This window comes from Condylura cristata, unplaced genomic scaffold (assembly GCF_000260355.1).
Source record: "Condylura cristata isolate star-nosed mole 26May11 unplaced genomic scaffold, ConCri1.0 scaffold00003, whole genome shotgun sequence".
Classification (NCBI taxonomy): domain Eukaryota; kingdom Metazoa; phylum Chordata; class Mammalia; order Eulipotyphla; family Talpidae; genus Condylura; species Condylura cristata.
The window spans coordinates 21,460,516-21,484,844 of record NW_004567104.1 but is presented as its reverse complement, the minus strand read 5'-3'; the positions used below and the strand labels follow the sequence as shown (position 1 = coordinate 21,484,844).

Here is a 24,329-nt window from a genome sequence, read left to right as displayed (position 1 = left end):
ATTTATTTATTTATGCAGATCTGGGTGCAGGCCAAAGGTACAGCGGTGGTGAGAAGATAACAGGATACAGCAGAGGCAGAGTAGGGAGCAGAACAAGCTGACTGACAAGTATACTGCTGAGGGGAGCAATGGGAGGGTCAGGAGAGGTCTGCAGGGATTAGGCTGAGGATCAGGCTGGGGATCCAACTCAACACTCAAGCTGCAGTGACTGCCTTGCAGTGCTGTACTTTAACCCGTTGTGCCACCAGGGAGGGCCTTAACGGTACACTTTAAATGAGAATAGGCATAGTATTTGTGTATATTCATGTGTACAACCTTAGAAACTTGTGATCTTCTGTCATTTACTTGTGGCACCACTTAATGGTTGGAGTTTAACGGTTCTCACTTCTTCAGGGTAGAAAAGTGTCCCTGATTCTAGCGCATTACCATCTGATTAAGTGCTTTGGAATATTTAATAAGTACTCAAATGAAGATGTCTCCAAATAGGCAGGGAAAGATCTAAAACCGAGGCTAAATAAAGTCAAAGTAAAGCTAGCCAACCAGAACACGGCCCTTAAGACCACAAAAGGGACAACAAAAGACAACAATAAAGCGGAAGAAAGGCGTGAAAGAGGGGAAAGTGAGCGCAACGTTTTCTTCCTTTTCCCTCCCGCACGACTGCTTCCCTAAATATCACGAGATGCAGGCGTGGCGGGTAATATCACTGTGCCCCGTGAAGACCACCACAGCGCCTTCCAGGGCGCTCGCTTTCCCGCCTCACAGAGCCTCAGAGATGGGGGTAGGGCCGTGGGAGGCGCGGAGGTACGTCACATCCTGTTCGGACCGCGCTGCCGCTAGAAAGGACAAGTAGAGGGTGGGGCTAAGAAAGCGCGCGTTCTGGGAGGGGGAGGAGCCAAGCTTAGGAGCGCCGCGTCACGTCCGGGAGACTTAGAGTCCGTGCGGAGGCGGTGTGGAGTGCTTCGGCTCTCGGCGGCTTGGAAACCAGTGCGCTCTGCGAGGCTGCGGCGGAGCCTCTGTAAAGAAGGTGCGGGAGGTTGACAGCTTCGATTGAAGCACATCGGGCGGCGGTAGCAGCTAGGAGTCATGAGCGACAGCGGCGAGCAGAACTACGGCGAGCGGGTACGTGGAGGTGTTGAAGGGGGCGGCTATGTGGTCCCAGTTTCTTGTGTCTTTCTAGGCCCGTCGGCCTCGAGGCGGGTGATTTACACTCCGAAGTCTGAGGCCGGGAGCGGTGGAAGTCAGGGGTTACTTAGAAGGCCTCTGTGAATAATGTCTTTAGTGGTGAAGGAGGGCACCGGCTGGTCTATGTAGCTTTGTACCGAGACGGCGGTTTTTTTTTCCGTTAGAAGGGGGAGGGGAGAATAAAAATGGCCGCTGCGTCCCCTCGGTGTTGGGGGAGGGGAGCAGTATCTTATTTCGCCGTTGCTCTCCTGCGAAGCCTCGCCGCAGCCATCTTGGACTGGCGGCCTGGGCGCGCAGCCAGAGGCACAAAATGGCGGAGGAGCCGCGCGTCAACGCGGGCCGGCTCCTCACGGTGCCGCGTGGGGTTGAAAGAAAAAAGGCGACCTTCTTGGGCGCCTTTCTCCTATACTTAGGAGAAGGAAATGTAATCTTGGGGCTCCAAGTGTGGGGACTAGGATGTTGGCGCTTTCAGGGTGAGGGAAGTTAAGTGAGGTAGACATACAGTTCTGAGCCGTTAGCGTGAGGGATTGTGCGCGAGCTTTGTGTTTGGGTTAAATGGAGCACTTTCACTTGGATACCTAGAGGGTTTTCAAACTAAAGGTCATTGCTAGAGCACCTGAAAAGAACAGGCCGCGAAGACGCCGAGATTTAACTTTAAGGAGTGTTGTCGCGATTATCTTTACCTCTCCCCAACCGCGATAAATTGGCAGGCAGAAGCTTATAGAGCCGTTTGATTTGCATTGTGGTGGTTTGTGTGTTTTGTTCTACGTCTCCGTCTTCCAAAAGTGGAGTTCGTGAAGGTTGAGTAAACTGCAGGGATAAGGCAATTCTCGGGCTTAAACAGCATGATGTAATAGTAATGGTTGGTTTCGGGGCCTTGGTTTGACGATGCAAAAAAACAAGACTTGCCTGACTTTTGGCATAGCCAAAGTTAAGGAGACTGTTAGTATAATGAACTGGGTAGAACTCGATAGAAGTTAACGTTTTTCCTGTGTCGTAGAGCCACTCTAGATCGTAGTGGTAATTGACAGATGTGTATATTCGAGGTATCTTAGCGAACTCGTATAAACGACTTTGGATGAATTGATAGAAGGGTATTTTAAGAAAATACCTGTTCCTGGAACCTTAACTCACAGTGTAACTTGGGCCAAGTCGAATCGATACGATTTCTAAGACCGCACCTTTATATATGGGTGAATGTTGGATTTTTCTACTTTTCCCTAACATGATGAAGATTTAGTTGTCATGGCTGTGTGCCTGAGCTTACGTGTGTTTTAAGGTAAACAAGGCTTTTGCTTGAGCTCACCAGGTAAAATTAAGACTTCTGGTTTCCACAGAAGTTGAATGTAGTGTTGAAACTGATTCTAGGTGTTTGTTGAGTTACTAACTTAATCGGTGGGTACTTGAACTCTTCAGAAGAAAAAAGGCTTCTGGCTAAAGGAACTCTCAGCTGAATATAGCTGAGTGAATAAAATGGTGTGCTTGGGAAGGTGAGAGATTGGCTAAAGAAGAGTAAATTAGCATATTTTGCAAAAGTAGAGACGCAGTTATAATAAATACAACTGATTTGAGAGCCAGCTCAAGTGTTTTTGGCATCTTAGTAATTAGAAACTTTTTAATTCGTTTTACTGGTACAATCTGCGAGCTGGCTTTTCATGATTCTATAATAAGTATAGTAAATACCCTTAGACTGGGTATTTACTGAATTCTTGGGAAAGAGATAAAGTGTGAGGAAATTGGTATTCCAGAAGAGATTTCCTTAACCTTTGAAATTAGGGAATACTTAGTATGTTTTTGTATGTTGGTTGCTTTGTTTGTGGGGTAGTTATAATAGACATGAAACAAATGTGTCTCTGTTGGTAAATAATGTTTGACAAAAATAAAGGTGGATGGAACCGTTTAAATTTGCAGTTACAAAGCATAGTTAGAATAGGTCTCGTTGGCAAAAAAAAACTTTTGAAAATGTCTGAAAGCAGTGGGAAAGTTGTCCTCTGGATAATCTTCGATGATTCTGGAATGGATAGCTTTTCTGGAGCCTGAAAAATGACTTTTATTCCACTCAAGGCCCTCTTACTCAAGTGTGTTCAACTCTGGTAATGCAGTTGTAATCTTCCCAAACACTTCCTAAGACCATAAATTCCTTTCCTAAATAGAATGAGGTTGTGTGTGGTTCTTAATTTGGTCACTTTGCAAGTGACTTAATAGAGGAATATATTGAACTATGATTAATTCCTACATATTTTGTTAGAACTGGTTCCCTCATCTCCTAGGATGAAGTTCTTGGAATTTTTGTGTTCGTGTCACACTTATAATTAATTATGGCACTCTTGACTTGCACTTGTCCATCTCCAAAGTCAAGTCTTGCTCTTAACCAAACCTTTTTTTTTTTTTTTTTGGCAAAGTGGTTGATAAGTTCCTTTGTTAAAAAGAGGCAGGCTTGTTAAATTTGACAATTTGTAAGAATAAGAGCATGGTCAAGAACTGTTAGCAGGTTTAGAGGTGCATGATAATTTGGGGGGGTTAATCTTTAAGGTTCAATAATTGTCAGTATTTAAGTATATTGGTTATGTATGTTTGATCTTGGTTTAGCACCGGTTTGATATTCTGTTCTAACAGTTTTAATTTTAACAGTTGTGATTCTTGAACTATCACAAATGAGTCTTAGAATCCAAAAAAACTAAAGAAAACTTGTATGAACCAAATGGGTTTAAATTCTGTGAGATCAAAATTACAATGGCATACAGTTTAAGAAAATGCTGATAAAAAAATTGGCTGTTTTGTAGAAGTGACATTTGCAATAGACACATTATCTTTAGTCTTAATTTCTTAGCGATGAATACCATCTGGAATGCCATTCCATCAAACTGCCTTTCAGATTCTGCAGTTTTTCTCTTCTGCTTAATCTTAGATTCTTTTATTCTTTAGTTTTCAGTCTCTAATTCTAAATTCTGATTTTCAAAATCAAAACATCTCAGTCTATTTCTTTCTAAAGAAGTATAGCCATTGCACAAAATTCCTTTAACAAAGAATTAGGCTAATGTCAAGTGAGAGGGAAATAGTTTGCATTGTTTTGTTTCACTGAGTCTGGTTAGGTGTACGTCTCTTGAAGAAACTAGGTTGAATATTTTTCTTGGTTTTAATTAAGAATGCTTTGTGAATATTGTCTGGCATTAGACATTGGCACTTTGAAATTGCAAGTGATTACCAGGTAAGTACAACTGGTTTTGTGAAAAGGTTGAATAAGACTGCAGGTGGTGTGGCACATGCTGTTAAATGTAGTTCACTGCATACAGCCCTTACCCCTTACGCCTCCAATAAAACCCAGAACCTAAATGATAAATATGAAACCTAGTTGAGTTCACACTTGGCCAGAGAAAGATAAATATTCGATTGTCTTGAGCCTTAGCATTATGTGTAGTCTTTTCTTACAAAAGTGATAGGAAGGTGAGTGTTTAGGCATCATTAGTTTTACCCAGTGCAGATTTTGTGGTGCATTATTATATAGACTAGTTACTGTCACTTACTCCAAAAAAGTTCTTCATGATAGCAAGTTAGTCTTCAAATTCCCCAAAATCTTTGCTTTGAGTGGGTTTTGGAGCTTCTTTTCAGATTATTTTTTTATCAATGTTGATTGGTAATATGACAGGATGATTGAGGCCTCCCGTTTTGCATTGGTCAAAAAGCATACTTAAACTTCTGCTGGAAAGTATTGAATGTTTTATGAATGTATACTTGTGCCTTTTTTTTTCCTTTTTTTTCGAAATTATCTTTTAAAAGCATGAGCTTAAACTAATGTTGACATGTCAGATGATAGTAGTTTGCGATTTTGGATTTTAAGTAAATTTCTGTCCACCCAGCCTTCTGTTAAAGACTACAGAGTAGTCCTTAAATTGATGAGCCCATCTTCCTAGCAGAATCAAGTATTTCTTTGACCCCTCCCAATATTTTAAAACATTAGCTTTTCATTCAGTAGTTCCTTGTTTTCAGTGTTACATGAATTCCTGTTTAACCGTTAGAATCTTTTTAACAAAAAGTTATGCTGACAATGGAAAATATTTCTTAGTTCTAAGTAGGATCTCTTAACCAAACTTGTGTAACAACAGCCCAATAGTTGGTCTTCTGGTTTTATTAAGTGGCCACAGGAGCTGGAGTGAAATGAATTTAATATTTACATTACTGTGATGGATAGTCTGATTATTTAAAAAAGTTAGGAAGTGGTAACAAAATGACAGGAGGAAGGTGGTGTCCGTTTTTGAATAATTGTGATAGCTAGAGGTTTGACCTCCATTCCCCTACTGTTTTCTACATCTAGACCCCATGTCTGTACCTGTACATAATCTCTAGGAGGCCCTGAGAAAACCTGCTTGGGCATTCTGATTCCACGATTACATTTGTGCAGCCAGCAAACATTTCCCATTACATTTTAGTGATGGATATTAAAAGAAAATCAATTAATTTTGACCCCCTTAAATTTAAAAAAAAACACCCTATTTTCTTGGATTAAATAGATCATAGTTGGTGCTGAAGCACTATGCTGAGAATAATGCTTCCTTCCTTAGAAAAGATATCACACTACTTCCATAATAACTATGGTGGCTTTTAAGGCTGATTGGTATAAAAACCTTCCTTCCTTACCCACCCCCACCTGGAGAGAAAATAAAAGTAGGCCAGGAAATTACTAACAGTGAAATGAGAACAATTATGAGATGAAATGCAGGATAAAAGGGAAAGCTAGAATGTTTTATAAGGACAATTATTTTGTTTAGGCTGTTCAGCAAAGACATGTCTGATTGAACTAGAAAATGAATTTTATAGTCTTTTTAAATATTTCAGGAGGTGAGTTCTAAATTTCTTTACTCTCGCCACCTTTAAAAGTAGGGTTTCTCTTTTGGACTGCAGATTTTAATAGTTCATTGAGTGGGAGGGGGTTAGTGAAAAAAAAATGAGAACACCATTGTGGGATTGAGTTTGCTCTGCTTTCTTTACATATAGTACTGGGTCAACTAGATTTTGTCTGAATGATTTTAATCTAAATTTAGTAGTTGGAAATTCATATTATAAAATCTCATTAAGCACCGTTCTAGGGGTGGACTGAATACTATAGTCCAAATTTTTGGATTCCCTGGCATTGTATTTCTTTGAGATTTTTTAATATGCTATACAAAAAATGCGTGGCATTGAAGACATTTCTTAGCCTATAGAGACAAATCAATTTGTAAGCCTTTTCAACCCTGAGCCTTGTCATTGTACAAATGAATTGTCCGTGCTTTCCTTTCTTGCACTTTTGTATTAATATGTCACTTTTTGACTAGAAATGTGCTTTTGACCCTTAACATTCTCTTGATGAATACAATAAGAAGTGTGGAATGTAATTATAGATCTTAAAATGTTAGATGAACAGCAAATGTTCAGTTGCGCACTTCACATTCAACTTAAGCATGATAAGTCTATTTTGGAGTAGACAAATGAGATTGATCCATATATATATATCAACAAGAAATTCTGTAGTTTCAGTTTTTTGAGCTGCATATTCTAGTTTTTTTTTTTTTTTTTATCCAAAACATCAAAAAGGGAATTTTTTTTTCTAGTTTTCAGTTTGGCACTGGATTTTATCCTGGAGTTTTAAAATATTCTTCATCCTGTTCTTTTTCTATTAAGGTTAATGTTGAAGAAGGAAAATGCGGAAGTCGTCATTTGACAAGTTTTATAAATGAGTATTTGAAGCTCAGGAATAAGTGAAGCTGAAATTTGAAAAAATAAAAGAAAGAATGCATGCTAATTATCAGACCAGAAGTCCCACTTGTAGAATATTGAGCAATTTGTGTGAAGTGGGGAAGATGAAAGAAGTCAGAATTTGAAACGGAAGAATGAAGAAAAGAAATAAAAATGAAGTTAAGATAAGAAGTAATCTGGAATCAGAAAGCACTACGCTAAGTAATTACTAGTCTGTTTATGTGTCCCTGTATATTTTGCTAAACATGCATGCATTATTTGTTTAATAGAAGAAAATATATACAGGGTAAAGAAGTGCCTTCCAGGGGAAACGTTTAAATTAGGTAACTCTAATTTTAACCTCTTAGTCAAATGATTGAATGCAATTTTAAAAAATAACCTATTGTAGTCAGGCAGGAATGAGGTCTCCAGCATGGGTAACAGTTGGCTTCATGTTGTCTCCTCCAGACCTTTTCTCTAACTATACTAGTACTGGGGCATCAGTGCCTATCTTGAGTTGGAACTGGTGGTCTCTGCAGCCCCCATCCATTTGGACTTTTAATGCACTGACCCCTCTTCCTTCCGTACCCAGCAGTGGTAGTAGAATGCTTCATAAGTTTGTGGAAGCCTTACTAAAGAATGTCATGGGAGGACTATGCGTCCAAAGCCCCAAAATCCAAACAACATTGAACCAAGATAGTTATTGGGGTGCTTATGAAAGCATCACTTTCCAGGTGGTTAGTGGGAAACAGACTGTTTGGACCCTAACTTTAAAGGGAATGTTTGCTAAATTCATGTGGATGACTAATTCTTTTGTTTGCTGCCTTTTCCAGCTGGATAACTAGAGTTGTTAACTTTGACTTTACTTGAGTAAGGTGGGTCTTGCAAGTTACAGGAATACCTAACTCAAAGTGACAACAGTAGCAGATACCTTATGCAGATATCAGCTTACTCCCTTTCCTTATTTTCTGCTACCAGTACTTAGTTAGAATGTGAAGATGTCTAGATTCCAGAGTAACTTTGTTCTGGACCCCACTCCCACAACTTGGAAAATAAACCCTGTAGTTCTGTTATTTCCTTTATATTTGTTTTAGCTGGACCAGAAGAGTCAGATGTCTGGTATAATGTTAACTTTCAGCTGTATGGGACAAGGCAAATGTCAAAATAATAAGCAGTAGTAGCCAGCCAACCAACAGCTGTCTTCTACCCTGTGGGGAAAGCCAAGGGTATCACTTCTCCTTCCTGAAGTCAAAGATTTGAGAGTTGCCAGATCTTAAAGTTCTTGGAAAGTGACATGACATTTCTTGAAGGTTGTATTTTTTAAGGGTTTAGGGCCTGTAGGTGTGTAGTTTATACTTTTTGTTCCTCTTAACAGGTTGTTAATAGTGTTTCACCATCTGTGTTGCCTGAATACTGATTTGTAAAGTTTCTTACTATATTTGTAAACTATAATAGGTTGATTTACATTTTAAATTAATTACAAATTAGGAAGGGGGATAAAAATGAAGTGAATAGATACCTGAAAAATCCTTGACATCCAAGAGAAAAAAGTCCTGTTAGCTCCCAAATGGGGAAGAATACAGTTTGGAGTTGACTATATGTATAGACATGAAGCAAAAGTAAAGTACACAGATGTTAGTGGACCATCTCACCCATCCCAATTTTTCCCCTTAACCAAGGCCTCTTTGTATTAGTGTCTTCTCCCCTAGCCTTTGGGGAAATTAGGAAAGAGGGTGGGATGATAAGCCTTTGGTCTGGCACAGTAAAGTACAAAGCTTTAGGAAGGCTGGTTAATGCCAGGGGCAGGTAGAGCTGAGGTTATCATAGACGCAAGGTTTCAGGAAGATCCTTTTGCCAAGAAAAAAATCAAGGAACATAAAACTGAGATGAACTGAGTGAGACTTAAAATAGTATCACAAATATCTGTGGTGCTTCTAAGAAATATCAGCTCCCAACCTACTAAATTAAGCTCCAGTTTAGGAACATGTAATTTTTCAACCTCTAGATTAAACTGGATACTGCTCTTTGAGCTGCTGTCTATATCTCATTTATTGCTTCTGGATATTTTAATTATACAGGAGAAAAGTAATAATGATTCTGACATTTCTTTTGAGGAGTTTTTCTGGAATATTCTTACATTAGGGAGATCTACATCTTTAAAGTATTTTGTTCTGTAAGAATGTGAGTCCTTGACTATTTTCAGGAAATTTTTACTGTTGTTCATGCCAAGTTTTAAGTTTATGATACTTTTCCTTGAGGTGCTGATGTTCAGGGTAGTGCCTCTTTTGGTAAGGTTTTTAATGTGTTGACATTTCTGATTCTCTCTCTCCCCCCCCCCCCAGCTTTGAGTGGATTTTCTTTACTTTTTTTTTAGGGGGCTTTCCCAGCTGTTGTTCGTAGGTTTACCTGTAGATGAAGGCTGAAACTTAATGTTAGGCTTTCAGTAATGGATAGTTTCGAGTCTCATTTTCTAGATAAAGTTTCTTTGCATATATTTCTAAGTCAGCTAATGACCAATGTAACTGCACAGGGGTTTAACTTCTTTCAGAATATCCTGAGTGAGAAAGCCTAACCAAATGTCTGGAAGGGAAAGTTTTTGCTTTCTAGTCTTAAGTGATTTCTCACAAAATGTATGTTTGTACGTAGCTAGTTTACATCAGGTCGAGTTGTAATGTTTCATGATAGTTGAAGATGATATTTTTAACCTTTAATCGGCTAGAATTTCATGGGGTAACTTTATTAAGGCTTATGTTCTAGTCTAGAAGTGTTCTTTTCCCTAATGGATTGACTGGTATAGCATCTTGGAATAACACCTTCCTGTTTAATGAAGCAAGAGGTTTAAAAGAAATCTTGACTTTGTACCTTCCTTTTCTTTATATGCATACAATTGATCACTTGCTCATTGATGATCTTTTAACCCTACAATAAAACATCTTAGTTAAGGCATCTTTGTATCCAAGAATGTCTTTCCTTCTGCTTTATCACTGTTTTCTCAAGTTTCCATTAAAGGTTAAAATCATCCCATGAAATAATGTGCCGCAGAGTAAACATAGGCTCTCGGAAACTTTTGGGTTCCTTATTTCTATAATGTTGGATAGTTAGCTTTTACCTGTGGCATCTACTACCCCTGTTTTTGAGAACTTTGTCAAAGGAAAGAAGGAATAATGTCCCAGTGTCCAGAATGATTGTCAGGAAAGGCAAGGGATGGTCAGGAGTTGAAAGCGCATCTTTTAACCAGCCCTTGATATGAAAGTCAACTATGAATAATTAAGAGAACTATTTTTTCCTTGGAGTGTCTGTACATCACTAAAAGGGGGTGAGGGGGGAGGCTATTCCATCATGCCCCTTCACACCATGTTTTATGATAGTATAAACTTGAAATTTCAGCAAATATTAACAGTTCTGGAGACCAGAGCTCATTTTAACCTTCCTGAGTTACTCTTCCTTGTCAAGTTTTAATTTGTTTATGTGTAACATTAAAAGCTTCCCCCTGAGCATCATAGGAAGGATCTTTTTGCATTTTCTTCATATGCTATAAATCACAGAATGTATTCTAAAATGTTTGGGGCTGTAGTTTAAAATAACTCTTCCTTTGAGATTCAAGAAAGTCTAAAATACTGTGAAAGGTCTACCAAAGCAGAAAGATCTCTTGTGATACTTTTGTCCAGCTCCAACAATGATGCCCACAGTGACTTAATGTAATGTCCTTTTTAAGATTGACCATTTCACTGTCTTGGGTGGGAAGACTCAACCAGATGTGTTTTTTGTTTTTTTGTTTTGTTTAATGCCTTTTAATTTGCTTTAAGATGGTAAGATGGTCTTTATAGCTATGAGATTCTCAGTTGGTTCTGTCCTAGTTTCTGTTTTGGTTCCTTGGCAAAGCTTTCCATAGTTCATTGTTTGCTATATATGTGTGCCTCTTCTGGTCAATTGACTGTTTCCCTTAGAATCATGGATGAACTTGTTTATTCCTTTGCTGGTTTCTTTAGAAAGCTTTGTTAATGCCACTCACCTTTGCTTATTTACTAGCCCCAGTTATGGGTAGTATATGTGTAAACTTGGACTTTTGCATACATAAGTTCAGTCCCTGAACTTAGTCACTTCTGGGCCTAGATTGGGGCCTATGATTTAATCTACTGTGTTTTTAGTGTGTCTTATTTAAGTTTACTCATTTCCAGTTTTCCATCAGTTTACCCAGGTACAGCACCATTTACTGAGGAGGCTATATAGATTCAGGTACTTTCTCTAGTAATTCTGTAGTTAACTGCCTTTCTACTGTAGTTCTGTTTGATTCTTTGAGGATCTTAGTGGCTTCCCACTGGTTAGATTTAATAGTCTTACCAGTCAGGTGTCCTTCAAAAGCTGTTCCTTTCCATTACATTTCTATTTCACTAGGGCTTGAAACAGATCATCCTTGTCTCTTTCCCACTCAACAATAAGCACAACTTGAAAAGGTGAGGTCTTAACTTTTTAAAGGCATTTTAAAAGTAAGCTTCATGAATTTCATAGGGTTTGCTTTTCATTGTTACTTGATTGAAATAGGTATGAGGTATAGGTGTAGTAGTTAATAAGGCTCTTTCTTAACTTTAGTTTTAATGGAGTAATATACCCTAAATACAATCCTTGGACAGCTCCCTTAACTGCTTGACTTTAGCACTCCTTTCTGAAGCGAGTGGGGTCAGTTTAACTCTTAATCCCTGCTCCCAAAAGGTGGAATGTTCACATTAATTGACTTACAGCAGTTGGAGCAATGATACAATTAATATCAGGTATATTCAGTTCCTGCCCTTACCTGTATTTTCTTATCTTGGAAGGGGATTGCTTTCCCTCACCATTTATCTCACAGCAGCTTATTTGTTTTTAAATTGCCCAGAAAGTATACAAATTAAACTTTTGACATCTGCGTGTAGGAATCCCGTTCTGCTTCCAGAAGTGGAAGTGCTCATGGATCTGGGAAATCTGCAAGGCATACCCCTGCAAGGTCTCGCTCCAAGGAAGATTCCAGGCGTTCCAGATCAAAGTCCAGGTCCAGATCTGAATCTAGGTAAGAAAGACTTGTCTTGGGATTTTCTTCTGTTACTCTTAGCTTTGAAATTGGTGTGTGCTTTGTAAACTAGGAAGATAGAGAGGGATAGATCATTTGTTGGCCTATTTAATACTGACTGTTACTAGAAATGAACTTACTTGTAAGTTCTGAGAGAGAAGACTAGGTGGTTAAGAGCCAGCCTGGGCTTTTGGAGTTAGGGTTCAAATCTTACTCTTTTTTTTTTTTCCACCCCCCCTCCTGGCTTGGGCAGGTATTTAACTTTTTCAACCTTAACTTTCTTTTCTATTAAAGGCAAGTTAGTAATAGTACCAGCTCTTCATAGTTGTTGTGAGGATTCACTATGAGTTTAAGTATGCTGCTTTATTAGTATGGCACATATACTGGAGAATATGGCTGTCAGTAACTGCAATCCTTGATACATAGGTATGGTCTAGTATTTTATGGCCCCAGTTTATGCCTGTTATCAGGCTTGATTATAGAGTACCTCCTCTTTTCTCTCTTACAACTTGTCCTGGTAGAGCTCACAATTCATATGCTCTCTCTGGTTAAGAACAACTGGTTGATTTTAATAGCTGGAGAAAGCTATTGTGATGGTGATTTTATCTAAATGAAAGGTGGGCATAATTGGAGAAGCAGAAAACAGGGTAGTAGTTTGAGTTGAAAAACACATCAAGCTATAAAATGCTACATGTATTTTATGATTTTCAAAAGATAGTAACTAATTTTCCCTTAGTTATTTTCTGAAATGTTAGAGGAGAGCTTGTGGTGGTTTTGCAGAGCTCTAGTGGTGGTTTTGCAACTTTTCAACACAGTTGAAGCAAGACAGTAGAACAGCAAGAATAGGTTTCCATTTGACACCGTATTAGTACATGCCTGGATTGTGTTCCGTCTTTTGATGTTCATATTAACTCTAGAACAGATGGAGTGTTTTTAAAAAATTGAAAGCAGTACTTATTGTCAATTATTTAGTCAACGTTGAAGCTTTTGTCTTGCAGGTCTAGATCCAGAAGAAGTTCTCGAAGGCATTATACAAGGTCACGATCTCGGTCCCGCTCCCATAGACGATCCCGTAGCAGGTCTTACAGTCGAGACTATCGAAGACGGCATAGCCACAGTCATTCTCCCATGTCTACTCGAAGGCGTCATGTTGGGAATCGGGTAAGATGAAAAAAATTTGGATTTGAAGTAGTGGGCCCAACTTACAAGGCACTTTACGTAACACAGTTTTAGGTTTGAAGACTGATTTTGACATGGGAGTGTTAACTTTGAATACATGGGTTGTTTTAGAACCTTTGCTTTAAGATAGCCTTCCTCTTAATTTTTTTAAAGTTGTCTCCAAAGTAATGGTCTACAGATTGGCTTATGAATCACATTTAAATAAAATAGTCAACATTGATTGTCCTATCATATAAAATCATGTAGTCCTGTTAATGGTGGTAAGCACAAGAGGAGTAGGGTATATCTAGGTGTGTTCCATACTGGTACTAAAGTCTTAGATATAATGAATTTTCTGCAGAATGTTCTCTTGACTTTCCCATTTATTTATTTTTTTTTTAAAAGATTTATTTATTTATTCAGACAGAACTGGAGTACAGGCCAGAGATGCGGAGGGTGAGAGACAGACAGATCGGGGGAACAGAACAGGCAGATCGACGAAGTACACTGCTGAGGGGAGCAGCAGGCGGGTCAGAGGAGGTCTGCCGCGCCATGTGGTCATCTCCTGGGCAGGCGGGGATCGAACTCATGCGGAAGTGGCTTTAGCTTCTTAGTGCTGTGCTTTAACCCGCTGCACCACCACGGAGGGCCCTCCCATTTATTTTTAAGCACGTTCCATTCAGGAACAGGTTTTCCCCTGCTAGTAAAACATGGATGTTTTACTTGGATTCTGTATAGCTTAAGTTTTGGGTCTGGGGCTGCTGTTTGCCATATAAAATTATATGGGGAAAGTCTGAGCCTCTCCAGGCCCAAAATAGCTGCCAAGTCTTATCAAATGGGCATTCTACATTAAGGGAGCAAGAAATCTTGTATTGAGGCATTTTTTAAAATCTTCCATGAGAGGTTCCCAAGTGGGGGTTGGTAATTAATAAGTGAGGGTGGAATGGAATTTGTCTCCATATAGTAAACTAGTGAGTTAAAAAACAGTTGGTGAATTCATTATGGCAACTTGTCCCTTTTCTTTAACATGATTGTGAGTTGTCATGATACCTGCATGAAGGATTTGGTACACACCTACCTGTGCTTCATTTATGTATATATATGAACTTTGTTTTCCCAAATACAGGTTCAGGCTGAATATGTCCTTCTGTTGTCCCTGACAATTCAGAGGATTTCATTTTATGGTCAATATATATCAGCAGTACTTCTTCTTTCTCTGATTCAGAGAGCATGCTATTTCTTATCCTTTTATCGCTTGTTGTAAATGTGTGAACGTTGCTTACACGTGTAGTTCAAAGGATTTAATTGGTTTTCTGCTTTAATTGGTAGTGATTTTTTTTTTTTTACTGATTTGTGTGTGTGTTTAAGACTTTGGTTTAGAAAAACTTAAGTTTTAAAGAACATTTTTCTATTTCTAGGCAAATCCTGATCCCAATTGTTGTCTTGGAGTATTTGGATTGAGCTTGTACACTACAGAGAGAGATCTAAGGGAAGTGTTCTCTAAATACGGCCCCATTGCTGATGTGTCCATTGTATATGACCAGCAGTCTAGACGTTCAAGAGGATTTGCCTTTGTATATTTTGAAAATGTAGATGATGCCAAGGAAGTAAGTAATGTCTTAAGGGTTCTGATGCAAAAGTGCTAGGGTAAAAGCCCATTTTGCTTTCATGATGTAACTCGCATGTAGCTGTGGCTTGCGTTAAGGCAGTGCATTCTGTAGCAACAAATACATGGAGTGTATAGCATTTGGATTTATTTTTTTTTAAACTAGAACAGTGGGTCCTATAATGCCCCTTGTGGCCCAACTCTGCACCCACCAAATTATTTAAAATGAGTCCCAACATACTCCTTCATGAAAATACTACTTTGGTTATGGTATATATTTAGGGTTTAAGCTGTTCCATCATTTTGGCTATCTTACAAAGTTGAGCAGAACATTTTAAAGGTAATAGTTACAACTTTGGGAAAAGGAAGTGGTTTTGATTACATATTTGGTGATAGTGACTTGAGGTAGAACATAAATACAAGCTTTGGTGTGTATACTTAACTAAAAATTTGTGGTTGTGAATCTGTTCTTTAAACACATAGTAAAGAATTGTTCTAGATAAAATTGTTCTGGAGTTCTTTATGAAAATGAGTATTTGAAAATCATAAACTAATTTAAAGGGAACTTAGCCTACTAAAGGAAGAGTTTGAAAGCAGAATGCAAGTAATAAGAGGTAACTAGTAAATTTAATAAGAGATTAGAAGGGATGCTGGAAGATGGCATTCGGCTTTATTTTAGTAATACTTGATGCCAAAAGTCATAAATTTTCCTGGTTTCCCTACTTTTTTCCCTTGGTACAAGACTACAGTTAACTTCTAAAAGATGAATATTTCTGAATCAGTAGTACTGGAAACAAGGTTTACAATATCCAAACTGCAAGTACTATGATTAGAATTGGTTTAGAGGTATGGCGGGGGTGGGGGGAGATATGTATTCTTTTCAGGTCTTGAGCAGATGCTTAATGTTTCTGAAGTGAAAATTTTTTTCCTTCTAAATACATACTGTGTTAGTGTGTGTTTTGAATGAAAGAACTACATGCTAGTTAGCTTCATTTTTGTTTCAGGTTTTTGCTTCCATAGACATTTATAAACTTCTGTAGAGGATCACACCATAAATATTTTTGACTTTGAGCTTTAGGCTCTCAATTACAAAAAGAAGCTGTAGACTTATGCAAATCAGTAGAGCTGTATTCCAATAAAACTGGGTTCAAGTGGCTTTCTCATGAAATATTTTTAACATCCCTCCCTCCTTCCCTCCCCAAGCCATTTATGAGGGTCAGGGTTTAGTGTCACATAATTGAGCACAATCATCATTAAGTATTTTGTGGGTTGAATAAGTCTTTGAGACTTATTTGGTTAAATTTCGGGTTTTACAGCTAACTTATACCAAAAAAGGGGGAAGCAAATGGTAGAACATGTATTAGGGTCAGTGTTAAAGGAATTTTAATATGCCAAAAAGTAAAGGGGGGAATTAATACTCCTAGCAGAAGGTATGCCCAGTATATATATGTATATAACTACTTAATGTATTTATCTTTCAAAGGCAAAGGAGCGTGCCAATGGAATGGAGCTTGATGGACGTAGAATCAGGGTTGATTTCTCTATAACAAAAAGACCACATACCCCAACACCAGGAATTTACATGGGGAGACCTACCTAGTAAGTTTAATTTTGACTGGTGGTTAATTTTGCTCACTTCCTCCAAGGAATACTTTGGGGTTTGTGGGGACAGGACTCATATGTGATTTATTTTACTTTTCTGTGGAGAAAATCTGTGATTACTAAACTAATCAAGAGGTTGAAGCAGTTGTCTAAGCTTGGTTGTGTGAGCTATATGTTACTCCTAAGGCCCAAATTGATGGGTGTATGTTCTACTACTGCTACTAATAAGTGTCTCAGCCATTTTTTAACAACGTTTTAAATTACTATTTGCAGTGGCAGCTCACGCCGTCGTGATTACTATGACAGAGGATATGATCGAGGCTATGATGATCGGGATTACTATAGTAGATCATACAGGTGAGTTCACTGTGGTGATTCAAGTCCCCAAGAATTTGAGGAAGCATCAGCTCTGAATCTGGAGTTGCAAAGCAGTATAAAGCACCACTATACCTAAGTTTTAGCCTTTATTAAAAAGTTCTCAATTAATCAAAAAAAATCCAGGATTTGAGTTTTAAAATTACTGCTTTATGAAGCATTGTTTTTAAGTCTCTGAGGTATCAATAGATACAACATGGGATGATTAACTACAATGTAAAGTAATTTACTAAGTGGCAATATTGAATATAACAATGGTTAAGGGGGGTTGTTAGTAGGAAAATGTTCACTACACTTAGGGAAAAAACAGGTTTTTTGTTACGAGAGTACTTTTATCATATAAAAATGAAGTAACGGTCTTATTATAGCAAAGTCAGGCAACATACACCTTGCCTTGCCAAGCCAAAATATAATTTTGTGTAGTATGCACTGACCACAGCAATTGAGGTGTGAATGTCTTGCTTTATTTTTAACGTATATAAGAACTGGGAGGGGCCAGAGGTGTGCAGGGATGAGAGGAATTATCAGAGAGAATAGGGAGCAGAACAGGCCAGATGTACTGAAATGCACTGCTGAGGGGAGCAGAGGAGACAGAAGTCTGCTGTGTGCTTTGGGTCAGTTCCCCGGCTGGGGAGCGAACTTGTTCCGCAGTCGTTAGCAATAGCTTAATAACACTGATAAACTCTGCCACCGGGGAGGCTCTACATTATATTTATTTTAATTCATTTGAGCATTTATTTAGAAATGTTTGTTTTTATCATACTTGTTTTAGCCACAAGGGAGAGCTCTAGGCCTCTTTGTGAAAATGAGCGTGTTACCATTTCACTTACAAGAAACTTGTTTTTATTTTTGTTCCGTGGGTGTTTCTATTTTACCGTGTCAGTGGTGTGGTCTTTCCAAAGAACTTGCAAAAATAAACATGTTGCTTTTCTTCTGATTTTTTTTTTTTTCAGAGGAGGAGGTGGAGGAGGAGGAGGATGGAGAGCTGCTCAAGATAGGGATCAGATTTACAGGTATGCTAGGAAAAAATTTAAATTTGTAAAGCTCACTTACCCATTTTACCAGTATTGTGGTAAATTTTAAGTGGCATCCTAAACTGGATTGTATAAAGGTTCATTAAGATGCTGTAATTAAAGCCTAATGACAAAAAGGTTATTGTTGAATCAAAAATGGCAGAGCATTAGATCGTTGATTGTAATTATGATGAAAATATATGATCTTTATGTTACTTAGTCTAATTGTGATCTGTAGAGAATTAGACTGTCTTGACATTTGTTTACAGAAGACGGTCACCTTCTCCTTACTATAGTCGTGGTGGATACAGATCACGTTCCAGATCTCGATCATACTCACCTCGTAAGTTATTTTGATTTTCTTTTTAGATTTATTATTATACATACAAGAATTGGGGAATAGGACAGAGGTGTGGGGGGTTAGCGGATTCACCAAAGTGGAGAGCAGAACAGGCAAATCTGGTGCAACAGGAGAGGACTGCTATGCCATGTGCGTTAGTTCCCAGGCCAAAGATCAAAGTCATGCTGCAATGGGTGTGATAGTTCCATAGTGCTGAAACTTAACCCCCTTTGGGCCACTGAGGGGCCTGATATAGTGACTTTTTTTTTTTCTTTTTTTTTTTAAAGAGATGGTGTAATGGTAGAGTATGTATTAGCTTACCATAGTTTTATGTAAGTATTCCTTTGACAGAATAGATTGATTCAAATAGTTGTGTTCCACAAACACAGCACAGCTCACACTGTAACACACCCCAGATTTTGTGTGTAAGGTATAAGAAAATATATTAAAACATTACTTTGGAGTACTATTCACTCCTAATTAATGTAGGAAATGTGTATTCTTTCACTATTTGTGACTTCTTTTTGGTATCCTTGTAATTTTTATACTACTTGGAAACATCTGGGAGCCTCAGTTCTCACTTGCTACTGTTTTCTGTTGTTAAACAATTATCTTGGTACTGAAGTTTTTTTTTTTTCTTCTTCTCAGGTCGTTATTAAAGCATGAAATTGAAGACATTCTGAAACATGCCCTAGAGTTGGGATATTGTTTGTGGACAATATTTTTATTGTCTCCTGTTTAAAAAGTGAACAGTGCCTAGTGAAGTTAGGTGACTTTTACACCTTTTATGATGACTACTTTTGGTGGAGTTGAAATGCTGTTTTCATTCTGCATTTGTGTAGTTCGGTGCTTCGTTCAAAGTTAAGTGTTTTCAGAAAAGTATGTTTTGCATGTATTTTTTTACAGTCTAAATTTTGACTGCTGAGAAGTTTCTATTGTACAAAAACTTCATTTAAAAGGTTTTTCTACTGAATCCAGGGTATTCTGAAGATCGAAGCCTGTGTGTAAAATGCTACCAAATGGCAAAAAGCAACAATAAAGTTTGATTTTTACTTTTCTTTCTAACATATCAATGCTTAGCAGAACTGTTAAGATTAGGTTGTCAGTAGTAAATTTCAGGACAAAAAAAAATTGCCCGTTTTCCTCCAGTCCATAAAACATACCATATTTAATATACCTGCAACTAAGTGTTAAAAATTATGCTCTGTAACTCTGTACTGCTAGTATTAGAACTAAAGATCTTTCAATACAGCAAATACTTAATGCTTATATATAAATGTGGATTTGTCAGCCTTTATGTAATCTGTATTATATATAGCAGGGAATAAGAAGAGTTACACAGTGTATGCCTTTAAAAGGCTATTTCTTAAAGCTGTTACAAGGGGATAATGGTATTTCAACCTAGTTATCAGCAAGTGACAATACATTCCACCACAAATGTACTCTTGTTGTTCTAGCTCTTAGATTATATGAAAAAACTTGGGTGCTTAGCATTTGGGAAAAGAGAAGGGAACACTACACCTGTGATGTGGATGAACTGAAGAGTTTGCCTGTTCATTTTTTAAATATTATTTTCAGGTCCTTTGCTTATCAAAGGAGGCCCACTTTACTCAAATGTTTTGAGAACTGTGTTTAAATAAACGCAAATGAAATGAGAAAAAGGCTGGTACAACTCAGTTTACAAAGAAGGGGTTTTTTTGTTGTTATTTCAACTTTTGTACTTAAAAATTGAAGTTCTTATTTAATTTTTAGTTCCTAATGCAGTATCCCTTGGCCTAAATACATTATTTTTGCTGGTTTTGAAAAAACATACTATGTTATGGGAAATTTATTGAGTGTGAGTCACTAGGCATTGAAGTGCTTATCTACTTTAGAATGCATTTTATTAAGTAATTTTAGCTTGCACACTTCTTAACCCACGGTATACCTGAAAACACATTTTTAGTAATTGTTTGATTTTAACTTAGTTTTAATGGCCAATTCTAGGGAAATTTCTTTAGTTAGGTAGTTTAACTTTGCACACATACTTAGATGTAGTTTTAGTAAGTCCCAGGTACTTTGTAAAGCACTTTACATGTTTTTATTGGGTGTGTAGTGATCGTAATGAGAGTATCTTAGTTAAAACCACTGTGGTTGCCAAAAGTGACCATGCAGGAATCTGAGCCTGGGCAATCTGATTTCACAGTCTGAACATTTAAGACTTAAAACCTTCTAATCTGAGTAACCAGCTGGCTATATATACTGGTGGCATAGGCAACATTTTTACTTACTTGTCTCAAATGTATGACTTCCTTCTTTTGGTAACTCACACACAGAAATCTGCCCTTGGGTGTTTATATTACACCTGGAACTATTTTAACACTGCTACAGCAAGATTTTTTTCTATCCATTCTCAACCAGTGTGGGAAATGAAAATTACTCCTTTAGACAACCATTCCAAGTTGTTTGGATGTGGTCTAGAGGTGTATTATGAAAGTAGATTAAAAGCTGAGACATACTTCCATAGTGTGTGTGTGTAAAGGAGTATGGCTCTACACAGAGCCACCTTCAAAGAGTAGAGCCAGCACCAAGACAGCAGCTTGCTGGGTTTCCCTAGCCCAAGACCCATCTCTTGATTAGAGTGAGTGAAGGAAGAAATCTCAGATCTGTTTAGCTCAGGAGGCACTGGCTTCTAGTTTAATAATTTATTTAAAGCTACTGGTTACTCTGCCAATTAAAAGTTCATTTTTGGATATGGAGGAATTTTAATAAATATTGGCTACCAAGAGTAGTAAGTTCCAGGCAACAGACCTTGAAGAAGGTAAGGCAGTATATATGAATTAGGTTCAAGTGGTCTTGGAAAGTTGGTTAAGATCCATTCCTAGCAGAGGGAAGGAAGTAGATAGTGATCATCTGGTTACATGAAAGCAGCTCTGTGAGGAGCAATTTAAATGACAATGTCAAAACCAGGGAAAGGGAACACCATCAAGTAATTTTGGGACAGGTGCCTTAAAATTCCTACTCGAGGCAAAAGAACACAGGACTTTCGTATATACTATTAACACCGTGCTTACACCTGTAAGGCTTGAATTGTTGAAATCAAATGCAATGGTGATTTGGAGGATTGGTGAACTAAAGAATTTTGGTAGTTGTGAAAGCACATTTCAGGAAATTTTATAGAACTCCACACGTACAGTTGACATGAATTGGGGCATTTGAGAAACCCTTGTCCCTCTAAAAAAAGAAATACTGGATGTCACCTTATAATAAAGCCAGTTAATTAAAACCAAGGATACTTGGAGGCTTACAGAGAATTAGATGAAGAGAACACTCACCCCTACCAATGCACATCATGGGCTTAATGAAAATTTCCATTTATCATGTTACAGTCATGCTTGTTTAACTTGAGTCCTCCATGTTGCATGAATGTCAAATGAAAGCCACTACAACTCTTAATAAAATAAAACAATATAGTAACAGGATTGCAGAGTAGAGGCTCTGATGAGACAGATGTGATGGTTTACCTTTCTATTCAGTTGTCAATGCATAGGATTGAGGGTTTTACTAGATTGAGATGGTTTGATTAATGTTGAAAATACAGCTCCTGGTGTTGTTTATCCCTGTTAATCAAAAAATGAATTTTAACCTTACATCAGGAAATGCATTTATCTGCCTCTGAAGGTTTTAACAGTTCACCTTGCATCTTAAGTTTGTATTCTTAGAGGTGGTAAAGCTACACCTATGGACCAAAATGAACCTGCCTTCTATTGTAATCTTTGAAACCACAGTGCCCATTCACACAAAATTGCAATACAGTGGTTCCATTCAGTAACAGTAGCTGCCATCAAACTAAAGATTACTGGGCACTTCATAGGAAAAAAAAAGCTTGCTTTGGTAACTAATTTAGTATACAGGTGCCTGAAATAGGTATCACCCTGTTTGAGCATGATTTATACATGACTACTCAACTTACCAGCCTTTCCCAGACTGTTATAAAGACCTAGGTAAGTGACCCTAATGTATAACAGAAAAATTCCCAATAACAAACATGGGTGTATCTTCTGGAGAGTATCTGGTGATATGTGGTTAAGGGTTTGGTGGTAAGATTATGAGGGAGGGCTGGAAACATGTAAAATGGACACAGCTTCAGTTTAGTGTTGTGTCCTCTAGTTTAGACATACCATCACAACAGAATTCTAACAAAAAGTGGCCAAGCCTGAGCTTGAGGGGAATAACTGCAATAGAAATTACATTGAGCTGCTTTCCATTGAAGTGGGAATAGTTTGGTTTGAATTTTAAGTAATACTCTGAATCTGGGTTTGCTTTTTTGTCATAATAGTTGTAGCATAATTTACCTGGGTTGTTCAGATTTTAATATACATTATGGATTCTTGGTGTTTTTATATCATGATTATGCTTTTAAGGAATGGGGAAACCCATTTGTGGGACTATCAATCCTCAATACTTAGATACGTCTTTTTTTTTTTTAAGGATTCTATGATTACAATAATGGGTGTAGGCAAGAGGAGCAGGGAGGAGGAAGACTCAATACACAGTGGGGTGCAGAACAGGAAGCTTTACTGGAAAAGGGGAGCAGTGGACATGACCAGAGGTCTTCACCTTCTGGGTCACTTCCCTGGCTGGGGCTGGGCTTAAACCACAGTGGCTGTGTAGATGGCTTCATGTTGTGTAGTGCTGAAACTTTTATATAAACACCCGTGCCACAGGGCAGCCCTGATAATATTTAATCAGAAATGTTTGTTGTCTTTTAGCTATTGGGGGGGGGCCCTTAAAGGCTCATGAATGCCTAATTTGCACTTGCTGGGGAAATGAATGAAAGCCTCTTAATCCTAGTCTTCGTACAAATCTGTTTAAATTCTCAGAATCCTGGTGGATTTGGAAAATCTGGGTTGTTACGAAGTCATGCCTCTCCTGTACTGTACTGTATAAAACTTGCCTTAACTTTCTGGTGAACCTCAAAATAGGTGACAAAATAGAATGCCATTGTTTTCCAGTATCGCATTCAGTGCTACAAAAGGTGGGGTGTCCTAGGATTAGAAGAATTAATATAGATAGCACATTGTCTTATATTTGGTTGAACAGACTGATGAATTCAACATTTCTAACATGTCTTGGAAACAGCAATGGGCAAACTACTGTGGAGAAATTGGGAAAAGTTCTTAACGTTGATCAGGGAAGGATAAATTCAGTAAAGACAGGAAAGGATGTATATTAAGGCAAAATTCTAGATAAAGTTCTTGATCAAATAGAAGGCATATCAAAACTACTGATGGGATCAGGTAAAATTAGGTGAGCAGTGGTATGGAAATAGGCTGTTGAGATAGATGATTTTATCAGCAATCATAATTGCCCTTAAATCAATTACAGGGAATCATTGGGAGTGTTGAACAGAAAAATGACGATTACAGCAATCTATTAAAGTGATAATGTGCAAATACAATGACCCCAAATTTAGTAGGAGTCACGTACATGGTGATTTCATTCTAATACAGAAGATGAGTTACAGAGTTAGCGTAAGGGTGCTATGATCCCAGTGGAGGTTTCCTGGGCAAGCTTTGTAGAAGTGCTTTGCAACCATTAAATTTATTTAACCATAGCCCTCCCTGGTGCTGCAACAGGTTAAAACGCAGCACCATAAAGCTGTCCGCAGCCACTTCAAAGTTCAATTCCTGGTAAGGGAGGTGACCCAAGTGGTGTGGCAGAGACCTTGATCCTCAGCTGTGTATTTCAGTCTGCCTGCTCTGCTAACTGCTTCTGCATCTCTGGCTTGTACCCAAGTTCTTGTATGAATGAATCTTTAAAATTTTTATATAAAATCTATTTTGAAAGCCTTCCATGTATATGGATGCTAAATAGTTACGCTTCACAACTAGTAGAACATTTCTTTTTAAATTACCCACAGTCTGAAACTCCTTGCTATGTTACACTTTGTTGCCGGCCTTACCATCACATTTGTGGAGCTTCTCAGGATACACTTCATAATACCAGTTTTGCTGTGTATAAACCGTAAAACTACAGGCATACAAGTATTCAACTACTGATATCACCATAGCTCTTGTTCATGTGCAGAACAGTAAGGCTGGCTGGCCAGTAGTGGCAATGAGAGTGACGGGTCGACTGCAGTTATGTGGGTCTGCTGCTTCTGTCTCAGCCTGGGAAGAGGGAGCAGTCCGACACATGTTCTCATGATGGTAGAAGCATACAAACTATGAACACCCAAATAGTGTCAAGCTCCTGCTTGTATCACATCTTGTAAGTTTGCCATAGCAAAATTAAGTACGTGGCAAAGAAGGAAGT

At 38.1% G+C, this 24,329-nt stretch overlaps 1 protein-coding gene across 2 annotated transcripts; it reads left to right on the top strand.

The window, feature by feature from the left end:
- Positions 1-851: 851 nt before the first annotated feature.
- On the top strand, positions 852-19,684 carry TRA2B (transformer 2 beta homolog (Drosophila)). Of its 2 annotated transcripts, none has more exons than XM_004675063.2 (9): positions 852-1,119; positions 11,805-11,938; positions 12,937-13,099; positions 14,515-14,703; positions 16,186-16,301; positions 16,578-16,661; positions 17,633-17,692; positions 17,962-18,035; positions 18,681-19,684. In XM_004675063.2, the coding sequence occupies exons 1-9, from the start codon at positions 1,084-1,086 to the stop codon at positions 18,689-18,691; spliced, it is 867 nt and encodes a 288-aa protein (XP_004675120.1). In that variant the 5' UTR covers positions 852-1,083; the 3' UTR covers positions 18,692-19,684. The 2 variants fall into 2 exon arrangements, with proteins under 2 accessions (XP_004675120.1, XP_012589587.1); XM_012734133.1 differs by having other exon boundaries at positions 927-1,119; positions 17,965-18,035; positions 18,681-19,148.
- Positions 19,685-24,329: the final 4,645 nt, after the last annotated feature.